The sequence below is a fragment of the Lagenorhynchus albirostris genome, chromosome 19 (assembly GCF_949774975.1).
Source record: "Lagenorhynchus albirostris chromosome 19, mLagAlb1.1, whole genome shotgun sequence".
NCBI lineage: Eukaryota > Metazoa > Chordata > Mammalia > Artiodactyla > Delphinidae > Lagenorhynchus > Lagenorhynchus albirostris.
In genome coordinates, this window is record NC_083113.1 from 10944468 (window position 1) to 10970896 (window position 26429).

General features: G+C 53.9%; 3 protein-coding genes across 12 annotated transcripts; 1 reads left to right on the plus strand and 2 right to left on the minus strand.

The window, feature by feature from the left end:
* The first annotated feature begins 3545 nt into the window (after window positions 1-3545).
* Window positions 3546-5781, plus strand: LOC132509690 (optic atrophy 3 protein homolog). The gene has a single exon (XM_060131014.1). The coding sequence runs from the start codon at window positions 4423-4425 to the stop codon at window positions 4804-4806; it is 384 nt and encodes a 127-aa protein (XP_059986997.1). The 5' UTR covers window positions 3546-4422; the 3' UTR covers window positions 4807-5781.
* Window positions 5782-6203: 422 nt separating this feature from the next.
* On the minus strand, window positions 6204-19220 carry VASP (vasodilator stimulated phosphoprotein). 6 transcript variants are annotated; one of them, XM_060131004.1, is made up of 14 exons: window positions 18903-19219; window positions 15427-15488; window positions 11945-12116; window positions 11706-11871; window positions 10590-10686; window positions 10044-10093; window positions 9683-9924; window positions 9437-9537; window positions 8860-8911; window positions 8271-8307; window positions 8009-8054; window positions 7765-7855; window positions 7172-7229; window positions 6204-7047 (listed from the first exon to the last, which is right to left on the minus strand). In XM_060131004.1, the coding sequence occupies exons 3-14, from the start codon at window positions 12080-12082 to the stop codon at window positions 7010-7012; spliced, it is 1116 nt and encodes a 371-aa protein (XP_059986987.1). In that variant the 5' UTR covers window positions 12083-12116; window positions 15427-15488; window positions 18903-19219; the 3' UTR covers window positions 6204-7009. The 6 variants fall into 6 exon arrangements, 5 of the variants coding, with proteins under 5 accessions (XP_059986987.1, XP_059986986.1, XP_059986985.1 ...); XM_060131003.1 differs by lacking the exon at window positions 15427-15488 and having other exon boundaries at window positions 6204-7058; window positions 18903-19220; XM_060131002.1 differs by lacking the exon at window positions 15427-15488 and having other exon boundaries at window positions 9437-9534.
* A 2073-nt stretch (window positions 19221-21293) lies between these two features.
* PPM1N (protein phosphatase, Mg2+/Mn2+ dependent 1N (putative)) lies at window positions 21294-25431 on the minus strand. Of its 5 annotated transcripts, none has more exons than XM_060131012.1 (5): window positions 24635-25431; window positions 23915-24032; window positions 23734-23839; window positions 23589-23649; window positions 22132-22408 (listed from the first exon to the last, which is right to left on the minus strand). In XM_060131012.1, exons 1-5 carry the CDS (start codon window positions 25337-25339, stop codon window positions 22340-22342), a joined length of 1059 nt encoding a protein of 352 aa, XP_059986995.1. In that variant the 5' UTR covers window positions 25340-25431; the 3' UTR covers window positions 22132-22339. The 5 variants fall into 5 exon arrangements, 4 of the variants coding, with proteins under 4 accessions (XP_059986993.1, XP_059986995.1, XP_059986994.1 ...); XM_060131011.1 differs by having other exon boundaries at window positions 22132-22322; window positions 24635-25413; XR_009537105.1 differs by lacking the exon at window positions 23589-23649 and adding an exon at window positions 23111-23435 and having other exon boundaries at window positions 22301-22408; window positions 24635-25415.
* Between the last annotated feature and the right edge of the window lie 998 nt (window positions 25432-26429).

Consider the following 26429-nt stretch of genomic DNA (forward strand, 5'->3'; position numbering starts at 1 on the left):
CATAATGTTTTCAAGATTCGTCCCTGTCGTAACATGTATCAGTACTTGATTCCTTTTTATGTATTAATAATACTCCACTGTATAAATATACCAGATTTTGTTATCCATTCACAAATTGATGGACTTTGGGGTTGTTTCCCCTTTTTGGCTGTTGTGTGCAACTGGCCGTTGTTTTTTTTTTTGGCCGTTGTTTTGAATACAGTTATTCTAGTGGGTGTGAAATGGAATCTCATTGTGGTTTTGATCGGTATTTCTCTGCTGACTTTTTTTTTTTTTTGTCTGCGCCATGTGGCTTGTGGGGATCTTAGTTCCCCGACCAGGGATTGAACCGGGTCCCACTGCAGTGGAAGCACCGAGTCCTTACTACTGGACTGCCAGGGAATTCCCAGCTATTGTTGAGGTTTTTTTTGTTGTTGTTTGTTTTTGCGATACGCTGGGCTCTCACTGTCGTGGCCTCTCCCGTTGCGGAGCACAGGCTCCGGACGCGCAGGCTCAGCGGCCATGGCTCACGGGCCCAGCCGCTCCGCGGCATGTGGGATCTTCCCAGACCGGGGCAAGAACCCGCGTCCCCTGCATCGGCAGGCGGACTCTCAACCACTGCACCACGAGGGAAGCCCCTATTGTTGAGTTTTAAGAGCTCTTTATATGTTCTGCAACAAGTCCTTTATCAGATATATGATTTGCAAATATTTTCTCCTAGTCTGTGGCTTCTCACTTTCTTAATCTTATAAAATTCCTTTTTATTTAACAACTTTTTTTGAGGTATGACTTACATGCAATAAACTGTACTTATTTTAAGGGTTCACTTTGATGGGTTTTATCACAGGTATTTGCCATGAAACCACCACCATAGTTAAAAATATTTCCTTCACCCCCCAAATTTCCTTGTGTTCCCTTGCAGTCCATCCCTCCCGCCATACCTGACCTCAGGGAAGCACTGACCTGATTTCTATCACTGTGCATTCATCAAAATCCTTTTTTCTCCAAATGGCCAAAAAATATAATTGTTACTCTTTTTGAGCTAATTTTTTACTTTTAATTGTGAAATATTGCAGACATAGAGGAAATACTATAACAAACACCCATGGACCTACCCCTTAGAATTAATAGATATTAACACTTCGCCCTATTTGCTTTGAGTTTTATTCCCTTGTTTAGGGACTAAAGCTAAAAAGCCTCACCCCGTTCTCACTCCTTCCTCCTTCATCTGTCCTGAAGTTGCTGAGTATTAGTCCATGTGAGACTTTATACTTTTCCTGAATATATATGTGTGTCCATAGTGCACGTTCTTGTTTTTATCACGCTGTTTGTATCTTTTGGACCTAGTATTTCTTCTCGTTATGTTTGGGAGATTTTTCTGTGTTGAAATATATAAAGCTCATTCGTTCTTTTAATTTTTTCCTTTGCAAATTGTGAGATTGATTAGCAGCGAAATATTTCAGAAGTGTCGGTAAGTTGGCAAAAGCATGCCTGGGGATGTAAGACACAGCTAGGGAAGCAAACGAGTAGTTTCACCATTTTTGCTTTGTTTTGTTTTAACTACTGTGCTCGGCAAGCATAGCTTCATTTATAGGTTGTGACATAAAATCCTCCTCAATTTCAGGCTGAGATTCCCTTTTGAGCCTTTACCTTTAAGAAACTGTCTAGATTTATGGAGGTCATTGACAGACGGATTCAAATTTTGGTTTTTAAACAAAAAGGAATGTGAGGAATTCCCTGACCGTCCATTGGTTTAGACTCCACGCTTCCACTGCAGGTGGCGTGGGTTCAATCCCTGGTTGGGGAACCAAGATCTCGCAGGCCCCCCAGCGCAGCCAAAAAATATATATACATTTTAAAAAATTTAAAAAAAGAAAGGAATGTGCTGTCATCCTGTCTTTGAGTCCCTTTAACACAGGCCATAGTCGTGCCCGTCCCCCTCCCATTTTGAGTGGGGGCCTGGACTTTCTCAGTCCTGGATTCTGAATCCATTTTGCCTTTTAACAGACCCTCAGGGAGAATAGAGAGTTCAAGGTTCCATCACGACCCTGCTTCCTGCACCCAGGCAGGAGCCTGGGGGACATCATAAGACTGGGGCTCCTTTTGGGAGGGGCCAGTGTACTTTCCCAACAGGAAGAGTGTTAAATAGGCAGTCAGGACACCTTGAAGTTAGATGTCTCAGGCTCATCTGACAGGTGGCCAAGGCCAAGTCTGGCTGCCCATGGGCAACAGGGAGGAAACAGACTGACCAAGGGCGTGGCACCAGACAGTGGCATTTCTCTGGGCCTCACCAGAGGCTGCAAGTGAAAGTCACTTGGAAGAGATCAGGAAGGTGGCTGGACAACTCCCGTTCATTTGGGTCATGAAAACTTTTTTTTTTTTTTGGCTGCGTTGGGTCTTCGTTGCTGCGCGCGGGCTTTCTCTAGTTGCGGCGAGCAGGGGGTATTCTTCGTGGCGGTGCGCGGGCTTCTCATTGTGGTGGCTTCTTTTGTTGCAGAGCATGTGCTCTAGGGCACAGGCTCAGTAGTTGTGGCGCTCGGGCTTAGTTGCTGCGCGGCATGTGGGATCTTCCCGGACCAGGGCTCGAACCCGTGTCCGCTGTGTTGGCAGGCGGATGCTTAACCACTGCACCACCAGGGAAGCCCTGGGTTATGAAACCTTTTAACTGCATTACAGTATACCTAAAGCAAAGTGTACAAATCCTAAGTGTATAGTTTGATAAACTCACAGAAAGAACAGGAAACAGAATATAACCAGCCCCCCAGAAACCCTACCATGCCCCCCTTCTAGTCACTATGCCTCCCAAGGGTAACCACCATCCTGACTTGTAACCCTGTGGATTGAATTTGCCTCTTTGGGGACTTTATATAAATGGAATCACACAGCATGTATGCTTGTGTGGCCTCTTTCACTCAACATTGTCTGTGAGATTTATTCAGCTTTTTGTGTGTCGCTGTGGTTCATTTGTTCTCATTGCTGTTGAGTGTTTCACTGTGTGCATCCTTTTTTACCAATCCTTCTATGGTGGGCATTTGGGTGGTCTAGAGTCTTTTTTTTCATAGCACTGAGGTGAACATGCAGGGACATGTCTTTCAGAGAACATGTGACAGGTTTCTGTGGGTGTCCACCCAGGAGCGGAATTGCTGGCTCATAGAGCACTGAATGCTAAATTTAGGAGTCACTGCCAACCAGCTGCCAGAGTGGGTGTCCTCAATTACCTCCTCCGAGTCTGAGTGTGATACATCTTTGGCAGCACTTAGGTTGTGTGGGTGTTTCATTTCAGCCATTCTGGTGTGTGTAGAGTGCTTTCTCTTTGTGATTTTAATTAATATTTTCCTGACATGTAATGAAAAGACCGCATCTTTTCACATGTCTAGTGGCCGTTTAGATTTTATCCTCTTAGGTGATTCAAGTCCTTCTCTGTTGGCTGGTCTGCCAATAGAAGTGGTTAACCTCTTAGTGGTTAGGATTCCAGGCTTTCCATGCTGTGGCCGGGGTTCAATCCCTGGTGTGGGAATTGAGACCCCACAAGCCACGCTGTGCAGCCCCCCAAAAATAGTCCTCCTATTCCTTTGAGGAATAGGAGAACTAAAGCTGGAGGTGGAAAGATGGACTTCTGTCTTGCAATTTATCCCCTTCTATGTAGTCTAAATGATTCCCCCCATGTGCATGTTATTCTTCTAACTTAAAGGAAGAAAACCTAATTAGGTCAGCCTGGTTGCTGTGGAGGATGGTTGGAAGGGGTCAAGTATAAATGTTTTCAGAAATTCATCCCTTAATGAGCCCAAGGAACCTTATTTTTCCCATCAGTTCATGTATCAGTGGATGAATATTAATTATTACTGCAGTGAATCAGGTTTCAACATCAACTCTAGGCTTATGTTGCATTTACAAGTGACCACAACGCTGATAATCCTTGTTCACATGAGTAAGTGATTAGAGAAGGAAGGAGTTGGCGTTGGAGCAGGCGCTGCAGCCCTGAGCTCCGTCCAAAGCCCCAAACCCCACAGTGAACACACGTCAGGACGGAGCGCAGCACCGTCGGCCCCACCTTCGGGGAGGGGGAAGGAGCCTGGCAGGTGGGTTGTGGGAGGGGCAGAAGGAGCAAGCTTTACACCTGCCCTGGACTTCTGACCGCTCCCACCCCCTCCCAGAGATTGCGGCCTCCACTCTGCCCCTCCAGGGCAGCAATTCTCATCCCCAGCCGATCACCAGAATCTTCTGGATGTTTTCAAAAGATGCCGTCAGGGCCACCCCTGGCCAGATAACTAACTGGGCATTCCGCGTGCGAGGCCCGGCGCGGGTCTTGGTTAAGGGGCCCATTCCCCGCTGGCGCCCGCGATTCTGGCTGCCGTGTCGCCATTGCTCCGACCCGGACACCGAGGCATTCCCAGCAAAGATCCCTGACCCCTGTCTTCCCCCGCAGTGTACCACTGGGCCGAGATGCGAGCCAAGATGCGCCTCATGGGCTTCAATGCTGAAGCCGTCAAGCCGCTGAACGAGGCGGCGGCCGCCGAGCTGGGCGCCGAGCTGCTGGGCGAGGCCACCGTCTTCATCGTGGGCGGCGGCTGCCTGGTGCTGGAGTACTGGCGCCACCAGGCGTATCAGCGTCGCAAGGAGGGGGAGCAGCGCGCCGCCTGGGACGCGATGCGGGACGAGGGGGGCCGCCTGGCGCTGGCGCTGGAGGCCCTGCAGGCGCAGGTGCAGGCGGCGCCGCCGCCGGGCGCCCTGGAGGAGCTGCAGGCACAGATGCAAGAGGTGCGCGCCCAGCTCTGCGCCCTGGACCCGCCGCCCGCGCCCCAGGCAGAGCCCACGCCCGAGGAGTAGGGGGCCGCAGGGCCCTGGTCTCAGACGTGACTGATGCCTGGGCTGCCATGTCTGTCCCCACTGTCCCTTCCTGAACCGGCCCAGCTAATACCACCAGGTCCCTTTAGAGTCAGAAGGGATCTTGGACTGGGGCTGATCCAACCAGGCTTCTGGTCACCTCCCTACTAACCTGCCCAGTGAGGGGTACCTTCCACTGGGACACCCCCATCCACCGGTGGAACGTTCCAGCCCGACCCCCATCGCCCCACCGTATCCACTGGTTTAGCACTTTGGAATGGAAAAGCAGTGTCTTCCACTGGACCCCACCCACGCACCAACAGGAGGGCCAGCAGGGCACATGGACCATTTAATTTTGTCACTCATACCTCCAACTTACCTGAGGAGTGGTCCTTTCCCTGGGACCCTCATCGATTACACCAGGACACCTCATCCCACTTCTTCACTGGTACCGACCATTGTAGTGAAAATATAGAAACCTCTGATGGACTTCCCTACCCCTTGACCTTCCATCTACCTCACTCTTCCGGGGGGGCAGGGAATAGGATGGATCTTGGTGGGCATTAGCTCCAGTGGGTCTCCCTGTGGCTTCTCTAGCCCACCACTGGTGCCTTGACTGGGGTCCTCCCCTCTTTAAGTGGATCATTCCAACAGATCCCTCCACCCTTTCCTCCATCCAAATCTCCTCTTCAGAGTACTCAGGGATTCCCCCTTACTTCTTGCCTTTGAACTGGACACCCAGTGTCCACCCCCGTCCTTCACGCAAAGGCTTCCTCCACCTGCCCCCTCAGCCCTGAAGTTCACCACCTCCAACCAAATGGAATTAATTCCACCAGGTAGTGTTACCTACCTCACCTATCCCCTGCCAACCCATTGAACCATTAAAGGGGATGTGTTATGAGCTCTGTTATTTCTGAATTCTATTTTTTTTTAGACTGTAAATGTTGTATAATTTAAGGAGCTCTGGGGGAAAGTCATCTTGAGAATGTGTCTGAGAACCACGATGTACGTCTGCAAAATGGGTGGCAGGCTCACTAAAATTAGAGGCTGGGAGGGATCTGGTGGGAAGGGGCCAGTGTCATCCTTTTGAGGCCCAGGGGAAGCAAAGGGTCTTGTCCAAGGGCACGCGGTCAATGAGGGACTGCCCCTGGCTTTCTCTAGGGTGGTGAAGTGGTTGGGGCAGGGTGGGAAGGAGTGAGGAAGCTGCCTAGTGAGGGGCACAGAGAGGAAGGGAGGCAGGAAGGCCGAGAGGGGCCAGAGGCCACCCTAGCTGCAGGAGTCTGAGGGCAGGTTCGGGTGGGAAGAAGGAAGGTGAGGGGAAGGCAGATTACTGGGGGAGGAAGGGACACGCCCCCATCCTCATGAGAGCAGCCCTTCAAATCACTCCAGAAATCTTAGCATTTATAAAAACTGGCAGATTTATTCCACAGGGGCCCATTTTCAAGAAGCTAAAGGTGAAGGTGGGAGAGGGGAGGTTTCCTCCCCTTTTCCTTTCCCCCTCATCTTTTTTTCCCCAGGGGGTAAAAATGGCCTGGACCCCAAAACCTACCGAAATAAAAAACCAAAAAACTGAGGTTCTAAAAAGTTACAGCATCTTAATTCCTCATAGAAAAGGGGAAGGAGCCAGAGGGAAGGGAGGTCCCTGGGGTGGGGGGAGCTGCCCCCAGCCTGATGGGACAACCCCCCCTTAAATAGCTGTCCCAAGTGGGACAAGCCGGGGCACAGCATTTAAAAACTCCCCACATCCCATTTTATCAAAACCAAAGAGAAAAAACATTTCCTCCCCCCCAAACCTAAATATATATATATACTTTTTTTTCTTAAAAAACAAAACTTCAAAGGCATTAAGCGTTAAAGTGAATCTAGAACAAGGGAATGTGAAATTCCCTCCTTCCTTCCCCCTTACTGTGGGGTTAATTGGTACATCCCCAGCAGAGGAACCAGCCCCAAGAGGATGGCAGAGGGGAAGGACCAAAGGGAGCAAAGGGTGGGGGCCTCCCCAGCCAATCAGCAGCCAGTATGGGTGTGGGCATGGTGCCAGGGAAGCCACACCCCCTTGGAATTTTCCAAGTGAGATAGGGAGTGGGGAAGACGCATTCCTGTGTAGTCTTCAGCCAATTCCAAGTCAAGTTGAGGCAGGGAAAGCAGGGTGACAGGCGGAGGGCGTGTGCGGAAAGGAGAAACTGGATCTTCTGGGGCCCTGTGGTCAGGGGGAGCCCCGCTTCCTCAGCTCCTGGACAAAGGCTGGAAGGAAACTGGGCAGAGGTCAGGGGCACAGCTTCTTCCCCCTTCCCTTCCAAAACAGGGCTTTCCAAGGGACATGATGCCTCCAAAATAAATAAATGTTTAAAATAAAAAACTACCTCACCTTCAATTATTTCCTCTTTCATTTTCTGCAGTTCCTTCCTCACCTCTTCCAGAAGCTCCTGAAAATGATGGGGTACCAATCAGGAAGGGTACTTGGACTTGCAAAAGTGAATCCCCCCTTTCTTAATGACTGAGGGGCCAGAAGGAGGAGGTTCAAGACCCCTATTACACACACACCACGACATCACTGGCAAGGCCACAAAGTGAGAATTCTAGGGGAGAATTCTGGATTCTTGGAGCCAGAAGGAAAGTACTGGAGAACATCCAGTACCAAGGCTGGCAAATACATTGCAGTCTCCTGCCACCTCCAATTGGTGATAAATGTCTGGGGCCAGTGTACTGAAAAGGATTCTGGGTACTCAACAGAAGTGAGTCCAGTGATAAGATTAGTAAGGTCTGTCATGGGCACTGGGTAAGGTGGTTATGGTGTCTGTGTCATCCCTGACATGATCCAATCTCTCTCCATTTCTCAGACTGGAAAACTGAGGTTCCCAAGGCCTTTTCTAGAATCACATGGCAGGTCAGTGGCAGAGTCTGGACCCAGATCTCCTTTCTATCCCCCGGACCTCACTCCCAGTCCTTTCCCCAAGCTACCTGTTTCACCCTTTCCAGGTCTGACTCATCACTGGAGCTGGGCGTAGAGGGTTGGGCCTCGGAAGTGGTCACTGAAGAAGATGACTTCATCCTGGGAGAGTTGGTGTGGTTTGGGGCGGAAATGAGGTTAGAGAGAGGGTCTGCCTCCCCTGCCTCCCATTCCAGGGGTCACACAGTGTTCCTCCCTACAAATTTGGCAAATTCAAGTATTTTGGGGGGTGGGGCCCCAGTATTGATGGCCCACCTTGGCAAGGTTGTGCTGTTCTTCTCCCAGGGTCTCCGCACAGATTCTAGGGGACAGGCAATAAATCAAAAAGATCAGGGACAAGGAATGCCCTGCCTCAATCTTTCTCCCCAGCCTCATCAGCCCCTGTTCAAAGAACCATCTCAGGAGACTACAATCCCCAGCACTGTTTGTACAGACTCTCCCATCGACGTGTGTTATATGTGAGAAGCGGGCATCCTGGGACTTGTAGTTCCTGTGACTAGACTGGGCTCTCACTCACCACTGTGGGCTGGGACTCTGGCCTCTGGCTCCTCCTGCTGGTGGGAAATAAAACTGTCATGAGCCAAGGGCTTCCCTGGTGGCGCAGTGGTTAAGAATCCACCTGCCAATGCAGGGGACACGGGTTTGAGCCCTGGTCCGGGAAGATCCCACGTGCCGCGGAGCAACTAGGCCAGTGTGCCCCAACTACTGAGCCTGCACTCTAGAGCCCGCGAGCCACAGCTACTGAGCCCATGACCCACAACTACTGAAGCCCGCGCGCCTAGAGCCCGTTCTCCACAACAAGAGAAGCCACGGCAATGAGAAGCCTGCACACCGCAACCAAGAGTAGCCCCCGCTCAGCACAACTAGAGAAAGCCCGCGCGCAGCAACGAAGACCCAATGCAGCCAAACATAAATAAATTTAATAAATTAAAAAAAAAAAAGAAACTGTCATGAGCCAGCCCCCCACCCCCGACGCCGCACCTCTGCTCATTTTCCTCCTCCACCTTCAAACCTAGCCCATTCCTGTCACAGCCCCCTCCCCGATATTCCTACACAAACAACGGTACATCCTAAGGGGTATATGGCAGGAAGAGCCCCTGACCCACATTGGCAGATTCATCCTTGGCGGTTTTCTCCCCAACTTGTGTGGCTTTCCTTCTGTAAGAGAGAAGGGCAAAAACAGATGGCTTCAGCCCTCCCTCAGCCACTCAACAATTCCCTTCCCCGGAGCTCTAGAAAGGTGGATTCTAGCGTGCAGACTTCTGGAATTTGTCAGGGCTGAGAAAATTTTAGTTTTAGAAGTTAAAGAGAGTACTGCTCTCGAACTGGGGTGGGGCTCTCCGATTCCCACGTTTGGGAGTAACACAATTCTAAGGGCGGAGTTCCCAGGTTCTGAGGCAGGATCTCCTAAGGTCCTGGAATTCTGGGGTTTAGAACATTCCAGAGGCTACCTGGGTGGTTGCAAACCTCAGCCATCTCAGGAGAATGCAATCCCCATCATTATATCCCAAACCTGGCTATCAAAGGGCGAACTTTCACCCAAAGAAACCAACTAACTGGGAATCTGAGCCCTCCCCCGCACCCGGCCCTACTGAATAGGAATCTCCAGGTGATAACTGCTGGTCTGAGGGGTGTGTTCCAAGGGCTTTCTGCGGCTATTAAGGGCTCCAGGCTCAGGCTCACCTCCGGGCCAGCATGGCATTCATCTCTTCCATGAGCCCCCCGCCCGTGCTTCGACTGCTCTCAACTTTGGGGGCCAAGGGCCCCCCTGAGGCCTCCTCCTGCTGGAGAAATTACAAAGAGGTGGGGGTTTACAGGCGGGCCTCCTGGCCTTCCAGCCCTCCTGTGAGGCTCCCAGGAAACTCTGGCCTCATCCCATTATAATATCAGGCCCCGTCAACCCACACCCGCCTTGCCTGCCCCCCTCACCTTGCTGACTTTCCTGAGTTTGGCTCCGGCAATGGCTGCGGCCAGGCCGGGGGCCCCAGTCCCTCCACCACTGGGGCCTTGTGCTGTGGGGAGAGGGGGCGCAGGGGGTGGGCCTCCCCCTGCTCCATGCCCCCCAGCCGAGATCCCCGAGGAGGAGAGACCAGGGGGTGGGGGGGGACCCGGAGGAGGGGGAGGTCCTGGAGGCGGGGGTGGTCCCCCAGCTGTGGGAGCAGCTGGGCCTCCTGTAAGAAACACGAAAAAGGAGGGGTGCTGAGAGAGAAGCCTTATTCTCTGTTGTCCGGCTGGCCCACCCCCTCCTCTGGGGTGGTCACCCGAGCCCCGAGGCCATTCGAGCAATCACCTGCGTTGGAGACCCTGCGTTCCCGCTCCATGAGCTCCGACTGCTGCTGCCTGCGGAGGGAAGGCGAGCTGCCATCACTCAGAGCCCCAGGCTGGCCAGCAACTTCCCGGATCGCCCCTCAGAGGTCTCCAGCAAGGCTGGCTCCTAAGCCCCACTCATGTCCTCCATTCCCCAGGGGCCAGGAAAGGGTTGCAGGGGGAGGACAGGGACAGAGCGAGAGCAAGAGGCAAGCAATCTAGTCATCAGACTGTCAAGAACACCAGAATACAGAACACCCAGGATCCTCTAGACAACCAAATTCTGGACTCTGGGAATCTGGGGGACCAGGATTTGAAGGGTCAGAAGGTTCTGCAACTCTGGGTGTCAGGAGTTTTTCAAACTCCAGGAGGTGGGGGGTTTCTGAAAGAGGTCCGTTTCTAGTCCCCTGGGAGTTGGAACATTCTGAAAACTGCAAGTTGGAGAGGTCTGAACTCTAGGAGTCAGGGGTTCTGGAACAATCTACAACTCGGGCAGCAGTAGGGTTCCCCACCCAGGGACTGGCCCCACCTTTTCTGTTGCTCCATCTCCTCTGGGGAGGGGCCGTTCTGGACAGACCAAGTGGGCGGTGCCGTAGGCGGTGTCGGCGGGGGCGGAGGCCCACCTCCTGGAAGGTGAGAGTAAAGGCTGCTGAGTCACCCAGGAAGCGGGCACCACCCCTCAGCACGTTCCCTCGGCTCTCCCGGGCCTCCCAGGGACTCTGCGATGAGGGGTCGGCACGAGCTTCCCCTGACTGAGCTGATGTCAGGTGGGTGCTGGGAGGATGCCCAGGTCACAGGCGGAACAGCAAAGGCCCAGAGAGGGGAGCCGCTTGCCACAAGTCCTGCAGACCCGAATTTGCAGGAACAAGGCTTGAAATCAGGCCCACTCCAGCATCCAGGCTCTTAGGGCACCTGTCACAGCCACTCAGACTGCCCCACCTGAAGACCCAGGAAAGGCTGAGAGCCTCGTCCTCACCCCCCTTCAGGCCTCTGGCTCCCATGTATTTTTCTGTGCCTCGGACAAGCAGGCCCCTCCCCAGTAGCCCTGAAGCCGCTCCAGGAAGCAAACACCTCCGCCATTTGGTGATTTGTGACCCCACATGCAGAGCCGTCACTTTGCTCCTCAAAGTGTACTGTTTATGGACCGGTAGCCTTGGCGTCACCAGGGAGCTTGTTAGAAGTACAGAGGCTCAGGCCCCGGCCAACCCAACTGAATCGGAATCTGCGTTTCTCCTAGATGATTCGTGGGCACATTCCAGTTTAAGAAATACCAACTGGAGGTTTTTTCTTAATACTGTTGCCTGAAAACTAACCGATGATGACATAAGTCAGTATAATGGTTACCTGGGGAAAGGGCACAAGGAACTTTCTGGAGGCTGGAAATATCTATATCTTGATCTGGGAGGTCACACAGGAGTGTGCATGTGTAAAAATTCCTGGAGCAAAATGTACTCTTAGGAACCATGCGTTTTATACGTGGGTGCACTCGGGGCACACAGGAACCCACAAAACCCTCATAATAATTCTCCACAGAAGTTGTCAATTGGCCTCATTTTCAGATGAGTAAACTGAGGCCAAGTGGTGAAGTGGCGGCCCCAGGCCACACGGCAGGGCTCGGTGGTCCCCTCTGCCCGCTCTCTCTAACCTTCCAATGCCTCTAGGGCGCTGGCCATGCCGGCGGCAAACTGTGTTGCATCCTCCTTGCTGCCGAAGTTGAGGCCCCAGACCTGGCGGGCGTCACGCCACTGGTGGAAGTTGGGGGTGGCCTGGTTGTACTTGACACCCCGGACGATGGCGCAGTTGATGACCACCTGGCGGGGGGGGGGAAGTGGGTGAGGAGTGGTGGGGCGCAGCGGGTGGAGGGGGTGGGGAGGGAAGCCTCACCTGCTGGTCTGGCTGCATCTTCCGGCCGACCACCCGGAAGGAGTTGGCAGTGGGGTTATGATAGATCTGGACGCGGCTGAAGGCCTGGGGGCCCGTGCCAGCAGGCAGCCATCGCTTGTTGCTGTCATCATAGAGCATCACAGTGGCCCGGCTGGAGCAGACAACCGTCTCACTGCCCGGAGGGAGGAAAGGGGAGAGGCCAGTTAGCTGAGGGGAGCCTGGCACCCTCCCTCCAGGGGCCGGTCACCTTCTCCATCTGGGGCCCCCTGGGAGAGTAGGAGACACAAAGACAGTGTGAGAGGAAGAGGGACCCATGGAGAGGCAGAGGAAGACAGGCAGACGGGGAGAGAGGGCTGGGGACAGACCCTCGAAGAGACCCAGACAGGGAGACTGGGAGAGAAAAGACAGACGGGATAGAGAGACAGACAGACTGGGAGAGTCAGACAAAGAGACAAACAGGGGATGGGAGACACACAAGGAAAGAGACAGACAGTCAGATGGGGGGAAAGAAGACAGGAAGAGGAAGAGTCAGACTGGAAGAGACAAACATACAGACTGATGCAGACAGAGAGCTGAGAAAGGAATCAGACTGACGTAGCAGAGACAGACTGAAAGACAGACAGACAGAGGAGTAGTGGGGGAAAACAGATGGAAAGGCAGGGAGCAGAGAAAGATACAGAAATGGAGAGACAGGCAGATGGAGAAAGACAAAGAGATGGACAGAGAGACTGAGGCAGTCTGAGAGATGCAGAGTGAGCTGGAGGAGGGGGCCCGGGAGAAGCGGATGGAAGGGGCGGGGCAGGAGCTCTGGGCAGTGCTGGGAACCAGCCCCTGCCTGGTGCCCTTGGAGCCTCAGTTTCCCCATCTCTGCTGGGGTGCTCGGAGCCCCCCTTTCCCCCAACCACCTCTCCCCACTCAGGAGGAGGAAGCTGAGGCTCAGGGAGGGGAAGGGTGAGGCTTGCAGCAAGTTGGGGACCAAGGCTAGATTCCTGCTGCCAACCCCGTCCCTCCGGCCCCCCTGGCACCAACGGCCATCAGTGGACACTCACTGCTCCGTGTCAGGCAGGGACCCAGACAGCCCCGGCCCCACCCTCCAGGGCAGGAGAGCATCACAGTGGCCTGTCCTGTCCGCAGATCCAAGACCAGGCCTGGGGTGCCCAGAAGGAGTGCCTGCCCCAGCCTGGGGATCAGAGACTTCCTGGAGGAGGTGACATCTGACTTAGCCTTGTGGGGAGGGGGTCAGTAAACTGGTTCAGGGTTCAGGATCTGATATCCACAGATGTAGGTTCAAATCCCCGTTGGGCCACCTACTCCGTATGACTCAGGCAAGCAGCCTTCCCACATGAGAGAAGGCATCTTCCTTGCCTGCAGACTGGGGAAATGACAGACCCCACCTCCCCCAGGGCAGTGGGAGAAGTAGATGAGTCTGGACATGTAAAGTGCTTGGCACAGTGCCTGGCATGTACTGAGTGCTGAGTAACTGTCAGCATCCTTTCCACAGGCACCCTGAACAGGTACCACTGGGTCCCTGGACAGCCACATCCCTCCCACCCCCTACCAGTCCTTCTGGGGAGGTTCAATGCCCTCCTCCCCCAGTGGGGAAACTCAGGCTCCCAGACAGGAAGTGACTTGCCCAAGGTCACACACAAACCAGGGGGAAGCAATGGTCCCCACCCCCACCGGACTTTTTCCTGAAAAGAAGAAGTTGGTGGTCAGAGGTTTCCAGGGAGAGAAATTATACCCCACAATGCCTCTGTCTCTACCAGGGCTGGGGGCTGGTGCATAACACTGACACTGTAAAAGACAAGGCAGGGGGAGCCCCTCAGCAGACCCAGATCCGGGTTCCTAGGCCAGGAAGCTGAGGCCCCAGACCCTCCCCCCAGGTTTACATAATTGGGGCACCTCCCTCTTATCAGGCACTTCAGCTGCTCAGATGCCCTAAGCCCTTTCCTCAGAGTCTCTCATTTTATTCTCACTGCAGCCCTTCTAGATGGGCTATTTCATCCTCATTCTGCAAGGACTACAAACAGAGGCCCAGAAAGGTTGCGTGACTCGCCTGTGGTCACACAGCTAGTAAGTAGCACAGCAAGGGTTTGAACCCAAGCCACCTGGCTCCCAAGTCCACAATCTTAACCACCGGGGACTGTGTGGGCCCTACCCAAACACCAGGTGCTGTTTCCAGACAAGTGCAGCCTCAGGGGCTCTTTCTGGCTTCCACTGCCCCTGGCAGGGCAGGGTTAAGGCCTCGCCCACACCTGCCACCCACACCCAGGGCAGACTCTGCCCAGGTGCCCGGGGCCTTCGTTGCTACCCAACCCTGGCTGCACTTTGCTCTCCCAAGCGACCCTGCCCTGCTGAGTCTCTGGACTGGCCAGAGAGCTGGATGTCTGCAGAATGACCCCAGACTGGTCTTGTCCCTCTCCAGGCTGTGGTGTCCCCATTACAGCAAAAGGATCCTGTTAAAACACAAGTCAGATCGTGCCCCTCCTCTTCTTGGAAGCTCCCGTGGCAGCTCCCACAGAATTTTTATTCTGGTCAAGTTCTCTCCAGGGCCTTCGTGATCTGTGTGATCTCTGATCTCTGATCTCCCTTCCTTCCCCCCAGCTTGCTGTTCCAGCCCCACTGGCCTCCGCGCTGCTCCTTCAACGTGCCAGACACATTCCTACCGCAGGCTGGTGCTCTTGTTCTCCCTCATCCTGGATTTTCACCTCCTTCGGGTCGCCACTTAGCCGACACCTCTTCCAAGAAGCCCTCCCTGACTACACTATCTGGAAAAGCTCCTCTCCCTCTCATTGCACGTCCCACGTTTCATAGCACCTGATCCCTGCCTGACAGATCCCTGTCTCCCCTACCAAAAGGTCAGGACCATGAGGGCTGGGATTTTTGTCCTTTCTGCTGTGTCCTCGGAACCTAGAATTATGCCTAGGACATAGTAGGTATCCAAGAGTTGTTAAATTAGCCATCTATAAAAAAGGAAAAGCTTTTAACAATGGCAGCTGGTATTTATTGGTTAGCCTGTGTACCAGACATTGTTCTAGGTCCTGAGCTGCAAGTTCCACAGTGAACCTTGCAATGACCTCATGAGATGGACTCTGGTGCTCACCCTTTTTACAGATGAGGAACTGTGGCCACAGAGAGGTGAAGACAGTTATCCCAGGTTGCGCAGCAAACAAGCAGAGGGGCTCATATCTGAACCCAAGTTCCCCACCACCACCCGCCCCCCCCGGCAATGTTCTTAACCTCATTTAAAGATGAGAAAACAGTTAGGCTGATTTTTTTTTTTAAGGCAAGGTATAAAGTGGTGTGTATCAGAAGTATTTTTTTTTAAAAAAAGAAAAGGTGGGGAGGATATAAATACCTCTGCACACAGAGTGGTGATATATGCAGAAGCTGCTTCTCAGGTGACTAACCGTGGCTGCCTCTGAGGCACTGGGGACCTGGGGGCCTGAGGAGGCAGGAAGTGGACATTTTGTACCGTTTACCTTCTTGAATTGCTTGATTATGACTTTTCTTTTCATTTTGTTTTAACATGGGCTGGTATTACCTATAAAAAACGAATTCATTACTTAAGTTCAAAAAATAAAACTATAAACTAGGCAAAAAGCTAGAATGGAAAAATCCCACAGCCAGGAAGCAGGGAGTGAGATGGAAATGGGGTCTGCCTAATTCCAGTGGTCTCTGGGGTCTCATACCCTCAATTTGACATGAGAGCCTTAATCCCCAACCAGCCCAGAACTCTCCCACAAGTCCTCCCATTCTGGTAAACTCTAGCATGTGGTAGATAAAAGAAGGTTCAAGTCACCCTCTCGCTGTGTGGCTTCCCGTCTCTGAACCTCAGTTTCCAGCCCTGGAAGCCATAACTCACTGGGGTTTGGTAAGGATTGAAAGAGATTAAAAAAAGCCCAAAGCACAGGACTTGGAATTTGGCAGAGAATTCATATGAGGGAGCTGAGAGGCAATATAGGAGGGAGAGAGCTTCTCATCACGGGAGGCAATCAAACATAGTCACTCTAGTTTACTCAAACCTTCCATATTAGAGGCTTGCCCTTCCTTTCACCCCTTCATCCTATAGCCCCTTAAACCGCAAAACTTGTGATCTACCCCCCCAAAGCCCCAGGCACACACAACCTTTCCAAACTACAAATCTTTGAAGAAACCCTGGATAGAAACTCAGATGTAGGGTCTGCAGGGCTTGTATGGGTTCACTCTAGTCCTTCCTCCCTGACAGGCCTCAGTTCCCCATAAGTGATTAGGAAGGTAACTGGGTTCCTTTTTGTTTATCAGCATTATCTTAAGTGTTGGTACAGTGAAAGCACGTAACTTGTATTATTATTATTTTTTTAAAGGCCACTAAAGGTTTGATTTTCCTTTTTCTCTAATAGTATAATACTCTGGAAAGAGGCCTGGGTTCAAATTCAGGCTTGCCCACTTCCAATCTGACTTTAATAGGCAATTTGCTTAATTTCTCTGTGCCTCAGTTTTCCCATCTGGGGAAGGGGGATGGTTCTAATAGTATCAATATCTTAGAATTGTTGTGAGGATTAAATTGAATCAGGCACCTAGTACAGTGCCTGGCACAAAGTAGATGCTCGATCAGATGGTCTCTCATTATTTTAAAAACCACAACAACAACAATAATAATTACTATTATTGGAAGAGGAAAGAAATGAACCAAACACTTCTTGAGTCCCTTCTGCCCTGAGATTCTCAGACCTCTGCCCCACTTCCCAGAATTCCAGCTCAGAGTCCCGGACACAGCAGACACTCAACAAATATTTGTCAAACTGGGAGAAAAGGAACTGTATCTTGTAATTTTCCATCTTAACATCCTCTCTTCCAACTGCCCCCAAGACTGTCCCCAGCCAAATCAGCCAGAAATCTGAGGATCCCAGCCCCCTCCCCTCCCTCAATACTGCTTAGGAATTTCTGAGGGATCTTGGGCCAGGCCTTTCTCTCTTTGAGCCTCAGTTTCCCCAGCTGCCCCCAGACAAGACCATGGGTCTTTCTGAATCCTTCCTAGCTGTCCTGGGAGAAGGGGCACAGCCCAGTAAGTCGGGTGTGGCCATCAGAAGGGAAGACCCCTCAGGAGGTGGGAGTAACTCTCTGGTGAGACAGGCATCAGCTCGACTTCTGCCCACCTCCCAGGAGGTGGGAGGTTTGGTCGTGGCCAGCAGTAGGGGGGCCTTGTGGGAGGGCCAGGGCCTCGGGGACTGGGGGCGGGGAGGCTGGCCCAGACATTGCTCCTGCCCTTTTACGGTCTCAGTGAGTGAGGCAGCACTAACTCGGACATCCGCCATCCGCCTTCCACCGTGCCTGGGACCGGAAACGCGGCGGGGTGGGGGGGTGGGGGGGAGGCAAGGGGCGGGGCTGGGGGGCAGTGGGAGAGGAGAGCCCCCCAGGAAGAAGGTGAAGGAAGAGAGCCTGACTCCCGAAAACCGCCCCCTCTCCCGGGCCAGACCTTGAAGGGATGTTGCTATAATGGGGGAAAGGGTAGGCAGGAAGTCTTGTGGGTGTCTGTGGGTGCCCCCTTGCTCCAAATTTTCCAGCAATCCCTTTACAGCAGAAGGAACAAATGTACTAGGGGGATTCTCTACTGACCGTAAAAACGAATGCCACCCTATGTCAGAGGGCAGGGGTATGGGGAATGTGGGAGGATGTGGGCGCCAGGGGGTTAATCCCCAGCCGCCCCCAGGGGCCTCCCCCTCGAGCTGGGGGCTTTGGGGCAGGAAGTCCCTGACAGCGTAGAGGAAGGGAGATAGTATTGTCAGGCTCAGGCCTCAAGGGAGAGATTATGGGGGGCCAGGGGAAAGGAAGAATAAGGGGGGGCTAGTCGGGTCCCCCAGCCGCACGGGCCCCGCCCTCAGGTGAGCCCAGGAGTTTTGAGGGAGGCCCGGGAAAGACAAAATCCCTGGGTCCCTTCGGCCCCCAGCCCCCAGGATTAAATTCCTGGGAAGATTGCTGGAACTCTCTGGGAAGCCTGGGTCCCTTGGGGAAAGGGCTATGACCTTGACGCTTTGCAACGCCCCCTCCTCCAACCGCACAACTCGGGACTGCTGGGGAAGGGGGGGCGGTGTTGAGAGAAGGGGGAGGCGCCGTGGTGGGGAAAGCAGCCGGCCCACGGCGCTCTTTGCCGGCCCCTCCCCACACCAGCTGTCTCGACAGGTGAGTCAGGAAGACAAAGGCCCCCCTTCCCCCAGCTGCCGCGCCCCCTCCCTCCCCAGGGCCGTGCAGGTTGGGGAGAGGGGCCGCCCTTCTGGCCCGGGGCCGGGGAGCCGCCCTCGGCCCAGAGCGCTCGCTCGGTCCTAGGCACAGCCTGTTTTAAGCAAATTGTGGGTGGGGAGCGGCGGGGGAGGGGAGTCCCAGCCAGACCCTGGAGGCTGCGTCTGGGTCCGTGGATCCGTCCACACCAACCTCCTCCACAGGAGGATAAGCCCCCCAAATTTAGGGGGTTAAGTACCCCCGAAGTTAAGGAGCAAGGTCGCTCTTGAGAAGACTTTTTCCAGCGCCACGTAAAAGGGGACCCCCGAAAACCAAAGTCTACGTCTCAATCTCTCTTCCAGGTCCCAGGGACCCCCAAACCGGCCCCCCACAATCCCTCTAGGGGCCGGGTTGAGATTTGGGGGGAGTCTGAGCCCTGCCTAAATCCTAGCCTCCCTGCGGGGAGTATTTGCCAACTTCAAGGTCCTCTGAAAAAGTCTTTTAAAAATTCGGGAGTCCTTGGAGCGCCCCCAAATCTAAGGGCTCCCGGGAGAACCTCACCGGCACCACGCGGAGCCTTGAGAGTCAAGGGGAAGTGGTCAGTATTTGGAGCTCGTCAAAGGGGGCTCGGCCTCAAATCCGAAGTTCCCAGTGCCCGGTCCCCAAATACCAGCCCGGAGCAAGCTGGGGGGAGGGGGACAAAGGCGGGGCGGGAGCTCGCGCCGGGCGGGGAAGGGTCTGAAGGCAGTTCGAGGCTCACCTCATGGCTGCTCGGCGGGCGGGCGGAGCGCCCACGGGGTAGGTGCTCCCGGGGCGCCCCTGGCTTGAGGTTCAGGGGTTCAGGGCTGGCTCCAGGTTCTGCTCAGTCTCCCCCAGGGTCCCGCCCCATAGAGTCCGGCTTCCTGGGGGGAACGTGGACAGGGCCGGGGCGGGTCCTCGGGCGCCTCCTCTCTCGGGGGCTCTGATCGGGGGTCCCGGCAGCAGAAAGGGGGTGCGGCGTCCCCTCCCCGGCGCGCCCCCTCGGCCGGCGGCGGCTACAACGTTACTCTTACTACTGTACTTCTCTTCGCTACATTTCGTTCCAAAATTCCACTCCCCGCACCCATAATGCCCTGCGCCTTAAAGGGGCCGCGGACACCTCAAGGCGGTGAGGTTGAGGGGGGGTGGAGGGCGCTTAAAAGGGCAACGCGGAACCTTAGACTTCCGCTATTTCCCTCTTCCCCAACGTTACTGCATAGCGATACACTCTGGGGGTCACCCCCCCAAATTAGAGGGGAAGTTTGATGGAGGGGAAGGGATCCTTCCTTGATCCTTCGTTCTCTCCCACGATGGAAATTCTTAGGGGAATATCAATGGGGGCACAGTTTCTTCTCACCCTCCCCATCGACTTCTCCATTTCTTTACATTCTACTCAGTTTGGGGAAGCGAAGAGGACCTTCTGGTCAAGCATAGATTCTCTCAAATTTTGTCCCTTAAATCCTGCCTTCGGAGCCCTCAACGGTCTCTCTCCACCAATTTATGAGGGATTACTAAGGGGCGAACCCCCTCCCCCGCCGAAGAGCGGAATGGGTGGGGAGGGGGCCCACCCCTCTCACTGCCCCCCCCCCGCTCCGCCCGCCCTGGGAAGGTGAGGAGGAAGTGGGCCGAGGGGGCGCGGCTGGCCGCTGACTCACAGCCGCAGGGTGTGTGTGGGGCGAGGCGGGGGTGGGGGTGGGGGTTATGGGGTGTGTGTGTGCGGCGCTGGACCTCGGTGGGAATGGGACTCCCAGTCCCTGTGTGAATAAGGCCCCTTGTCCCCTCTCCACGCACGCCCCGCCGTGACTCAGTTTCGTCTGCGGAGGATGGTGGGATCATCCAGCAATCCGAGGGAACGGAGGTGGGGGACCCTCCCTAAGCCGGCTCCCGGGAGCCCCTTCCCCCCACGCGCCAGATTCGGGCTGAGTCCCAACACCCTCCCAGGCTTCCGCCACTGGTCCTGCAGACTCCGCCTTACGTGACGTCACCAATATGTTCACGCCCCTCTCGTAGAGCGCCACCTGGCCTGGGTAAGGTGCCTTAGGCTGGGGCAGGAAACTGGGGAATCAGTTCGACATTTAGAAATGGATAAATTGAGGCCTGGAGGCAGGAAGTAAATCTGGGGTATAGCCCTCTTGCCTGAGCCACCAGGACTCCAGTGGTGCAAGGTATGAGTGTAAAACAACTCTTGGGGCCCAGCTGACTAGGTGAGGGAATCAAGATTCCCAGGCTTTTTTTTTCCAAGAGGAATCTGCTGCTGGGTGCCGTCCTGATCTCCTTCACCTCATTCTTCTAGGCCATGCTCTGACATTAATTCTTCTCTAAAGAATGGAGTAATCCTCTCCCCTTATCCACCCCACTCTGGGAAACCTTGAACCCTGATCTATGGTAGGTTATAATTGTTTCTCTGTGTGTCTCCTCAGACTGAGTTCTTTGGGGACAGAGGTAGACTTAATCAATTTCTGAGCCTTACTAACCCAGCCAGGCCCAGAACAGCAGCTCAACACACATTTACATTTATCCAGCTGCATGAAAACCCCAGTTCTGTGTGACCATGGGCAAGTCCTTTCTCCTCTCTGGGTCTCAGCTTTCCCATCTGTGAAATGGGAGGGGTGGTGCTTCTGTGTGCCACCTACACTATAGTCAGCAAACTTTTTCTATAAATGTCCAAATAGTAAATACTTTAGGCATATTAAGCATAGGGCCTCTTTTGCATATTTTTTTACAGCCCTTTAAAAATGTAAAAACCATTCTTAGCTCAAGTGCTGTACAAAACAGGTAGCAAGACCCCTGCACTAGAGAAGCTCCTGCATATGTACACAGGAGCCTGATCAAGAATCTTTATGGCAGCAGTGACGTAAGGGCAAGAAATTGGAAACAACCTAAATACCCATCAAGAGGATGACGGATGGTGAAACCATTGCACGTCTCTTGTCTGAAGTGCTGAGTAGCAGCTAAAAAGAGTGAGGTGTGTGAGTGGCATGAAAGAAGTTTCCAACACATTATTGAGTAAAAGGAAACAAATTGCCAAATGATACATAGGGTATGAAAAAAATCAAGGAGACACCTAAGGTACCATATACATGTGTGTACATGCCCAATAAAAGGTCTTGAAAAATCCACTCCAAACTCACTGCAGGGGTTACCAGTAGGACACAGAATGGGATCGTGGAGAGTTTGATGGTCATAATCTCAAGCCTCATCTTGAAAATGCTGAGTTCAATCCTGCCTCTAGGCTTTCACACTGGCTGTTCCTTCTGCCTTGGGACCCTCTTCCCTGGGGTTTTTGCATGGCTGGCGAGTTCTCTGTTAGGTTCCTGCTCAGTTGTCCCCTCCTCAGAGGTCTTCACTGACCCCCGTCTAAAGCAACCATCCCCAGGTGGAAAATGGAGTGGCAGTGGGTGAGGGATGGAGAGAGACTTCATTGTATACCGTTTTGTGCCCTTTGAATTTCAAACCAAGTGAACTTACCACCCATTCAAAAAATAACAATGTAAAAAATCCAGCATAGCTCCCCTAAGACATTTTCTTATCACGTCCCCCAGTTTCATTTTCCTTGAGACACTTGTCAGTGTCTGAGATGACCTTATTTATGGGTTCCCTTGTTTGCTGTCCCTCCCCCACTCCACCCCACACACTAGGTGGTTCCAGGGGCAGAAACCTCAGTGGGTCTGCCAGGTTGATGGCCTGAGCAGGGCCTTGCACATAGCAGATGCCCCATACGTATTTGCCAAATGACTGGGCAAATCGTGTGTGCAGCGTTTTTTCCACAAGAAAAATGTATTTTGAATTATGTAATTAAAATTTAATTGTAAAAAGTTTCCCCTACCTCCCCTCCAAACAGACGAAAAATAGGAAGGGAAGAGAAGGTTATTGAACTGGGTGATTTTCAGGGTCCATTCAACTCGAAATATTTCAAAGACATTTAGTTTTGGGGTTTTGAGGTTTGGGGTTTTTTTGGTTTTTTTTTGGGGGGGTCTAGCTGGTCGGCGGAATTTCCCCTCTCTCATAAGACTTTCTGTCTTATGAGAGGGAAGTAGGAGAAAGGGAAATAAACATTCTGGGGTTCCTCCATTGGTTTCTCTTCCTTCCGCTAGTCTGCATAGCTGGGGAAGGGGAGTTTTCTTCCTTAATTCCATTGAGGCCCCAGCTGGGCAGAGGGTCCCTAAAGGATGACAGCTGTCAGGCCTCCAAGTCCAAGGCAGAGCTTGAATGGGTGCCAGTGGGCTTCTCAGCCCCATTCTGCCCCATCTGTAACACAAAATGTGGAAGATCGTGAATAGGAACCCCTTCTTGCCCCTCAGCATTTACTCCCCTGTATTCTGGAAGCACCATTCCTAATTTTCCTTTTAGGAACCAGCATTCCCTATCTCTCATTTCCTCAGTTTTGGGTGGAGTGGACCCCAAGGCCAAGCGCTAGAGGATGGGCCTGTGACCCCAGCCCGGCCAATCAGAGACACAGAGACTGGTCAGGCACATGACCCAGTGTGGCCAATGAGAACCAGCTCTGGAAGCACGGCTGCAACTACTGGGAAGCTGGCAGGCTCTCCCCACGGGGGATGGAACAGCAACTCTCTGCTACCTCATGTGGAGACGCTGCCTGGGAATGAAGCCAACTCAGAGAAAGGAAAACTAAGACAGTTCCTGATGACATCATCTGACAACCGGATGCAGTCATGCCTCAAGTCCCTGTACTCTTCAATTACATGGCCCAGTAAACTCCCTGGTTTGTCTTCCCAGGTTGAAGGGGGTTTCTGTCACTCACAACTCAAAAGAATCCTGACAAAGACCTCCTTTCTGCTGCTGAGAAACCATCACCAACCACCCCCACCCCCACCCCCACCCCCACCCCCACCCCCCGCCCCGATTGGTAATAACCCAACTCCCTTCTCTGCCCTGCAAAGGCCTTCTGGTTTCCTCCCTCACATTTCCTCCCAGTCCCCCACCCCATACCTTAGTTTATGTGGCTCCACTCACCACCTCCTTGGACATCTCTAAATAGGCTATCTGGGCCTAATTCACAACCTCTCTCCTCTAAGACCTGGGCCACCTGCAGAGATGTCCTGGTGGTCTCTGCAGTGCAGTTAGCCCTTGGTATCGGTCATCAACATCCCTTGAGTTTTTCTGCCTTATTTCTGGATGGAAGGGGTGGTGCTTGGGATGGTGGGGCTTCACAAAGCAATGTAGGGGGCACACTTCTTGGAGGAGACGCACAATCCCTTCTCCTCTGCTTCTGCATCACCACCGCCCACTCCCCCCGCCGCACCAACCATCATGCCTAGCACAGGACCAGGTGTGAGAATTTATTACTATATCAGGTAAATTCCTGTCCCCTCTGGCCTCAATTTCCCCATCACTTAAAGAGGTGGCATGGAGGGGGCGCTGAATTACATGCTTCTAAGAGAAACATTCAAGAACACAGGGTCCTTACCACCCAGCGCTCTCCTGAGGCCTGGCAGAACTGAGAGTAAGCGTCAGCGATGACTGTGGCCCTGGAGAGCAAAGGAAGTCCCTCAGGAGGGGACCCTCCTCCTACCACCCATCCTCCCATTCCACCCCACCCCACCCCAACTCACTTGCAGTGGAGCCCTCCCCCAGGAGGTAAATCCGGGATGTCCTCAGAGGCCAAAGTCCTGAAAACTGTGTTCAAGCTGGGGGGCTCCTGGCCAAAGGCACACAGCTCTGAAAAGGAGGCAAGGATGTGAGTTACCCTGCTTGCTGACCACCCCTTCCGCCGGGCTCCTGGCACCTGCTCACCTGCAACCCTGCGTCCCAGCGCTGCGTCCAGCACTAGCTCCTTCCTGATGGCCTCCTCACAAGGCCTGGGGGCCCCCGGGAAGCAGACCAGGATGCAGGTCATGTTGTCCAGGCTTCCCTGGAGAAGGCAGAGAAAAGAGAGCCTGGTGGAACACGGTTGAATGCCCAGCACAGGGCTCCATGCCCTAGGAAACAGAGTTTCCCAACACTCCCCTTGCTCTAGTGCCCCCTTCCCAATCTGGTTATGCCCATAACTCTAAAGTCCCACCCTTCTGTCAGTCTAAACCAGGCCTCTCACAAGGACCAATTCCTTAGACCACGCCCTCTCGCTGTCCTAGCACCACCCTATTAAACAGAGCCACTTCCCTTTTCCAAAGCTCCTCCCACTCTGCTGTTGAGCTGTTCTTCCTTCTGCCACTAGTCACACCTCAGGACCCATCTTTAGGTCTAAGGGCTGTCCCATTCCAAAAGACCACGCCCTTTCTCGTAAATCCCTCCCACTTATCTATCGAGAACTACAACTCTTCCGTCTTGTCTCAAGGCTTCCCTCAGTCTCCGCTCCCTGCACATTTTGGCCCTGCCCCGTTCCAGCAGGCCCCGTCCCCTATTTGGAGTCCCACCTCTCCTTTTCTAGTTTTACTCTCGCCTCTGCATCAAAGCTCCTCCCCACTAAATCCCTTAGGTTCTTCCCTCTAAGATCTCAAGCCCCGCCCCCAGGACCTTGCAAAGACACGTGTCCAACAGCTGCGCGCAGAGAAGCTGTGGGGCCAAGCCCAAGCAGAGGCGAGACGCCACCAGTCCCGCCAGGGCAGAGCCAGACATGGCGTCCCACACACCATCAGAGGCCAGGAGCATGAATTCGTCCTCTGCTCGGCGTGCCAGGGAGGTCACTTCAGGCTCCGCGGAAACGAGCTGCAGTTCAGGGGGCCTTCCCGGAGCCTCTTTGTAGGCAAAGTCTCCCAGTGCTCGGGACACTGCCAGAGAGCCCTCGAGGCGCCGGCGGCTGATGGTGCCGCCCGCGTCATGGATGCGCTCGCGTTCCCGGGGATGGAGGGGCCGATGGTCTTCGGTGATGAAGGCCACGGCGCCGGCGCGACTCAGCACCGCGCGGGAGTCACCGCAGTGCGCCAGGTACAGAAAGTGTGGGGAAACCAGCAACGCCAAGGCGGTGGAGCCTCCCGGCTCGCCGCGGGGCCAGAGCGCGCGCAAGCGTGCGTCTGCGCTCAGAAAGGCGCGGCGCAGTGCTTCGCACACGCCCTCGGGCTCGCCGGGCGCTGGACCCAGCGCCTCGAGCACGTAGCCCGGCAGGTGGCGCGCACCGAAGAGGGCGGCTCTCGTCCCACCGTGGCCGTCGAGGATCGCGAAGAAAGCCCAGCCCGGGCCCAGCCCGGGTAGCTCAAGCCAAGCGCAATGCGCGTCCTCCATGTGTGCGCGCCACCCTTGCACTGCGCTCGCCCCGAAGCTCAAGCCCCAAGACGCCGCCGCACCCCCGTGCGGCCGCTGGGCGCATCGCGGCGCATCCAGGAGGGACTGAGGCCCGTCGGGAGAGCTGCGCCTCTCCTCTGCCTCCTCCACCCTCTCTTGCTTGCGAGCTGGCCAGAGGAGACGTTCCAGCAGGCGGGCAAGGGCCGCCATCCTTCAGCCTGGGGATCAGGAAAGCTCCACCCTCTGCACCTGCTAACAGCCCCGCCCCCCCGCCCCCGTCACCTCCACTAATCCTCTGCACTGTGAAATTTTAAACCACCTAAATCTCCTTCCTATGCCCTTGACTTGCACTCAAGTCGAATCACTAGAAGGGATTGAACTCTTCGTTCTCCTCTCTTCCGCACTCTCAAAGTGAGGATTGGGGTTTGGGTCAGGGAAAAAAGATAATAGTACCAAACTAGCACTTACCATGAGCTACACACTGTTATACATCATCATCTCCAATTTACCGAAGAGGAAACTGAGTCACAGAAGTAAACAGTGTTACAAGGAAACAATCTCTAGAATCCCTTTTCTCAACAGAACACTCGGCTTCGGCTGCCCAGCCCGACTCTGTTCAATCTCTGCCCACATCTGTGGTCCCATCCGGGTTCCAAAAGCTTTAAATGCTTAATTTTGTTATTTCGACCCCTCCCCTCTTCTCGCCTCACTCCAGGTTCAGCTCACCTTCTGGGCAGCACCACCACCCTTGATTGTTCTGCCCTATTCCCTCTAGGCCACGCCTCTAGCTCCTCAGTCTCGGACTGACCTCACCCATTTAGAACAATTCTAAATTGGCTTAAACCTCCCCAAGTCTGAGTTCCTCCCCTTGTCTCAAAACTTTCCGAGTAGTTTCTCCCCGCCCCCTTTCCCACTCCCATTGAGAATCTAGGCTTATACCTCTACCTCTCAGCGGTAAAATCTTTATACCCTCCCCTCAATGCCACCTCTAGCTCCACCCCAACCCACTCTGAGATCCACGCCCCCATCCTCTCCGCCTAGGCTCCTTCATCATCATTTCCCGGAGCCCCTCACGCTACCCTCGGTCCCG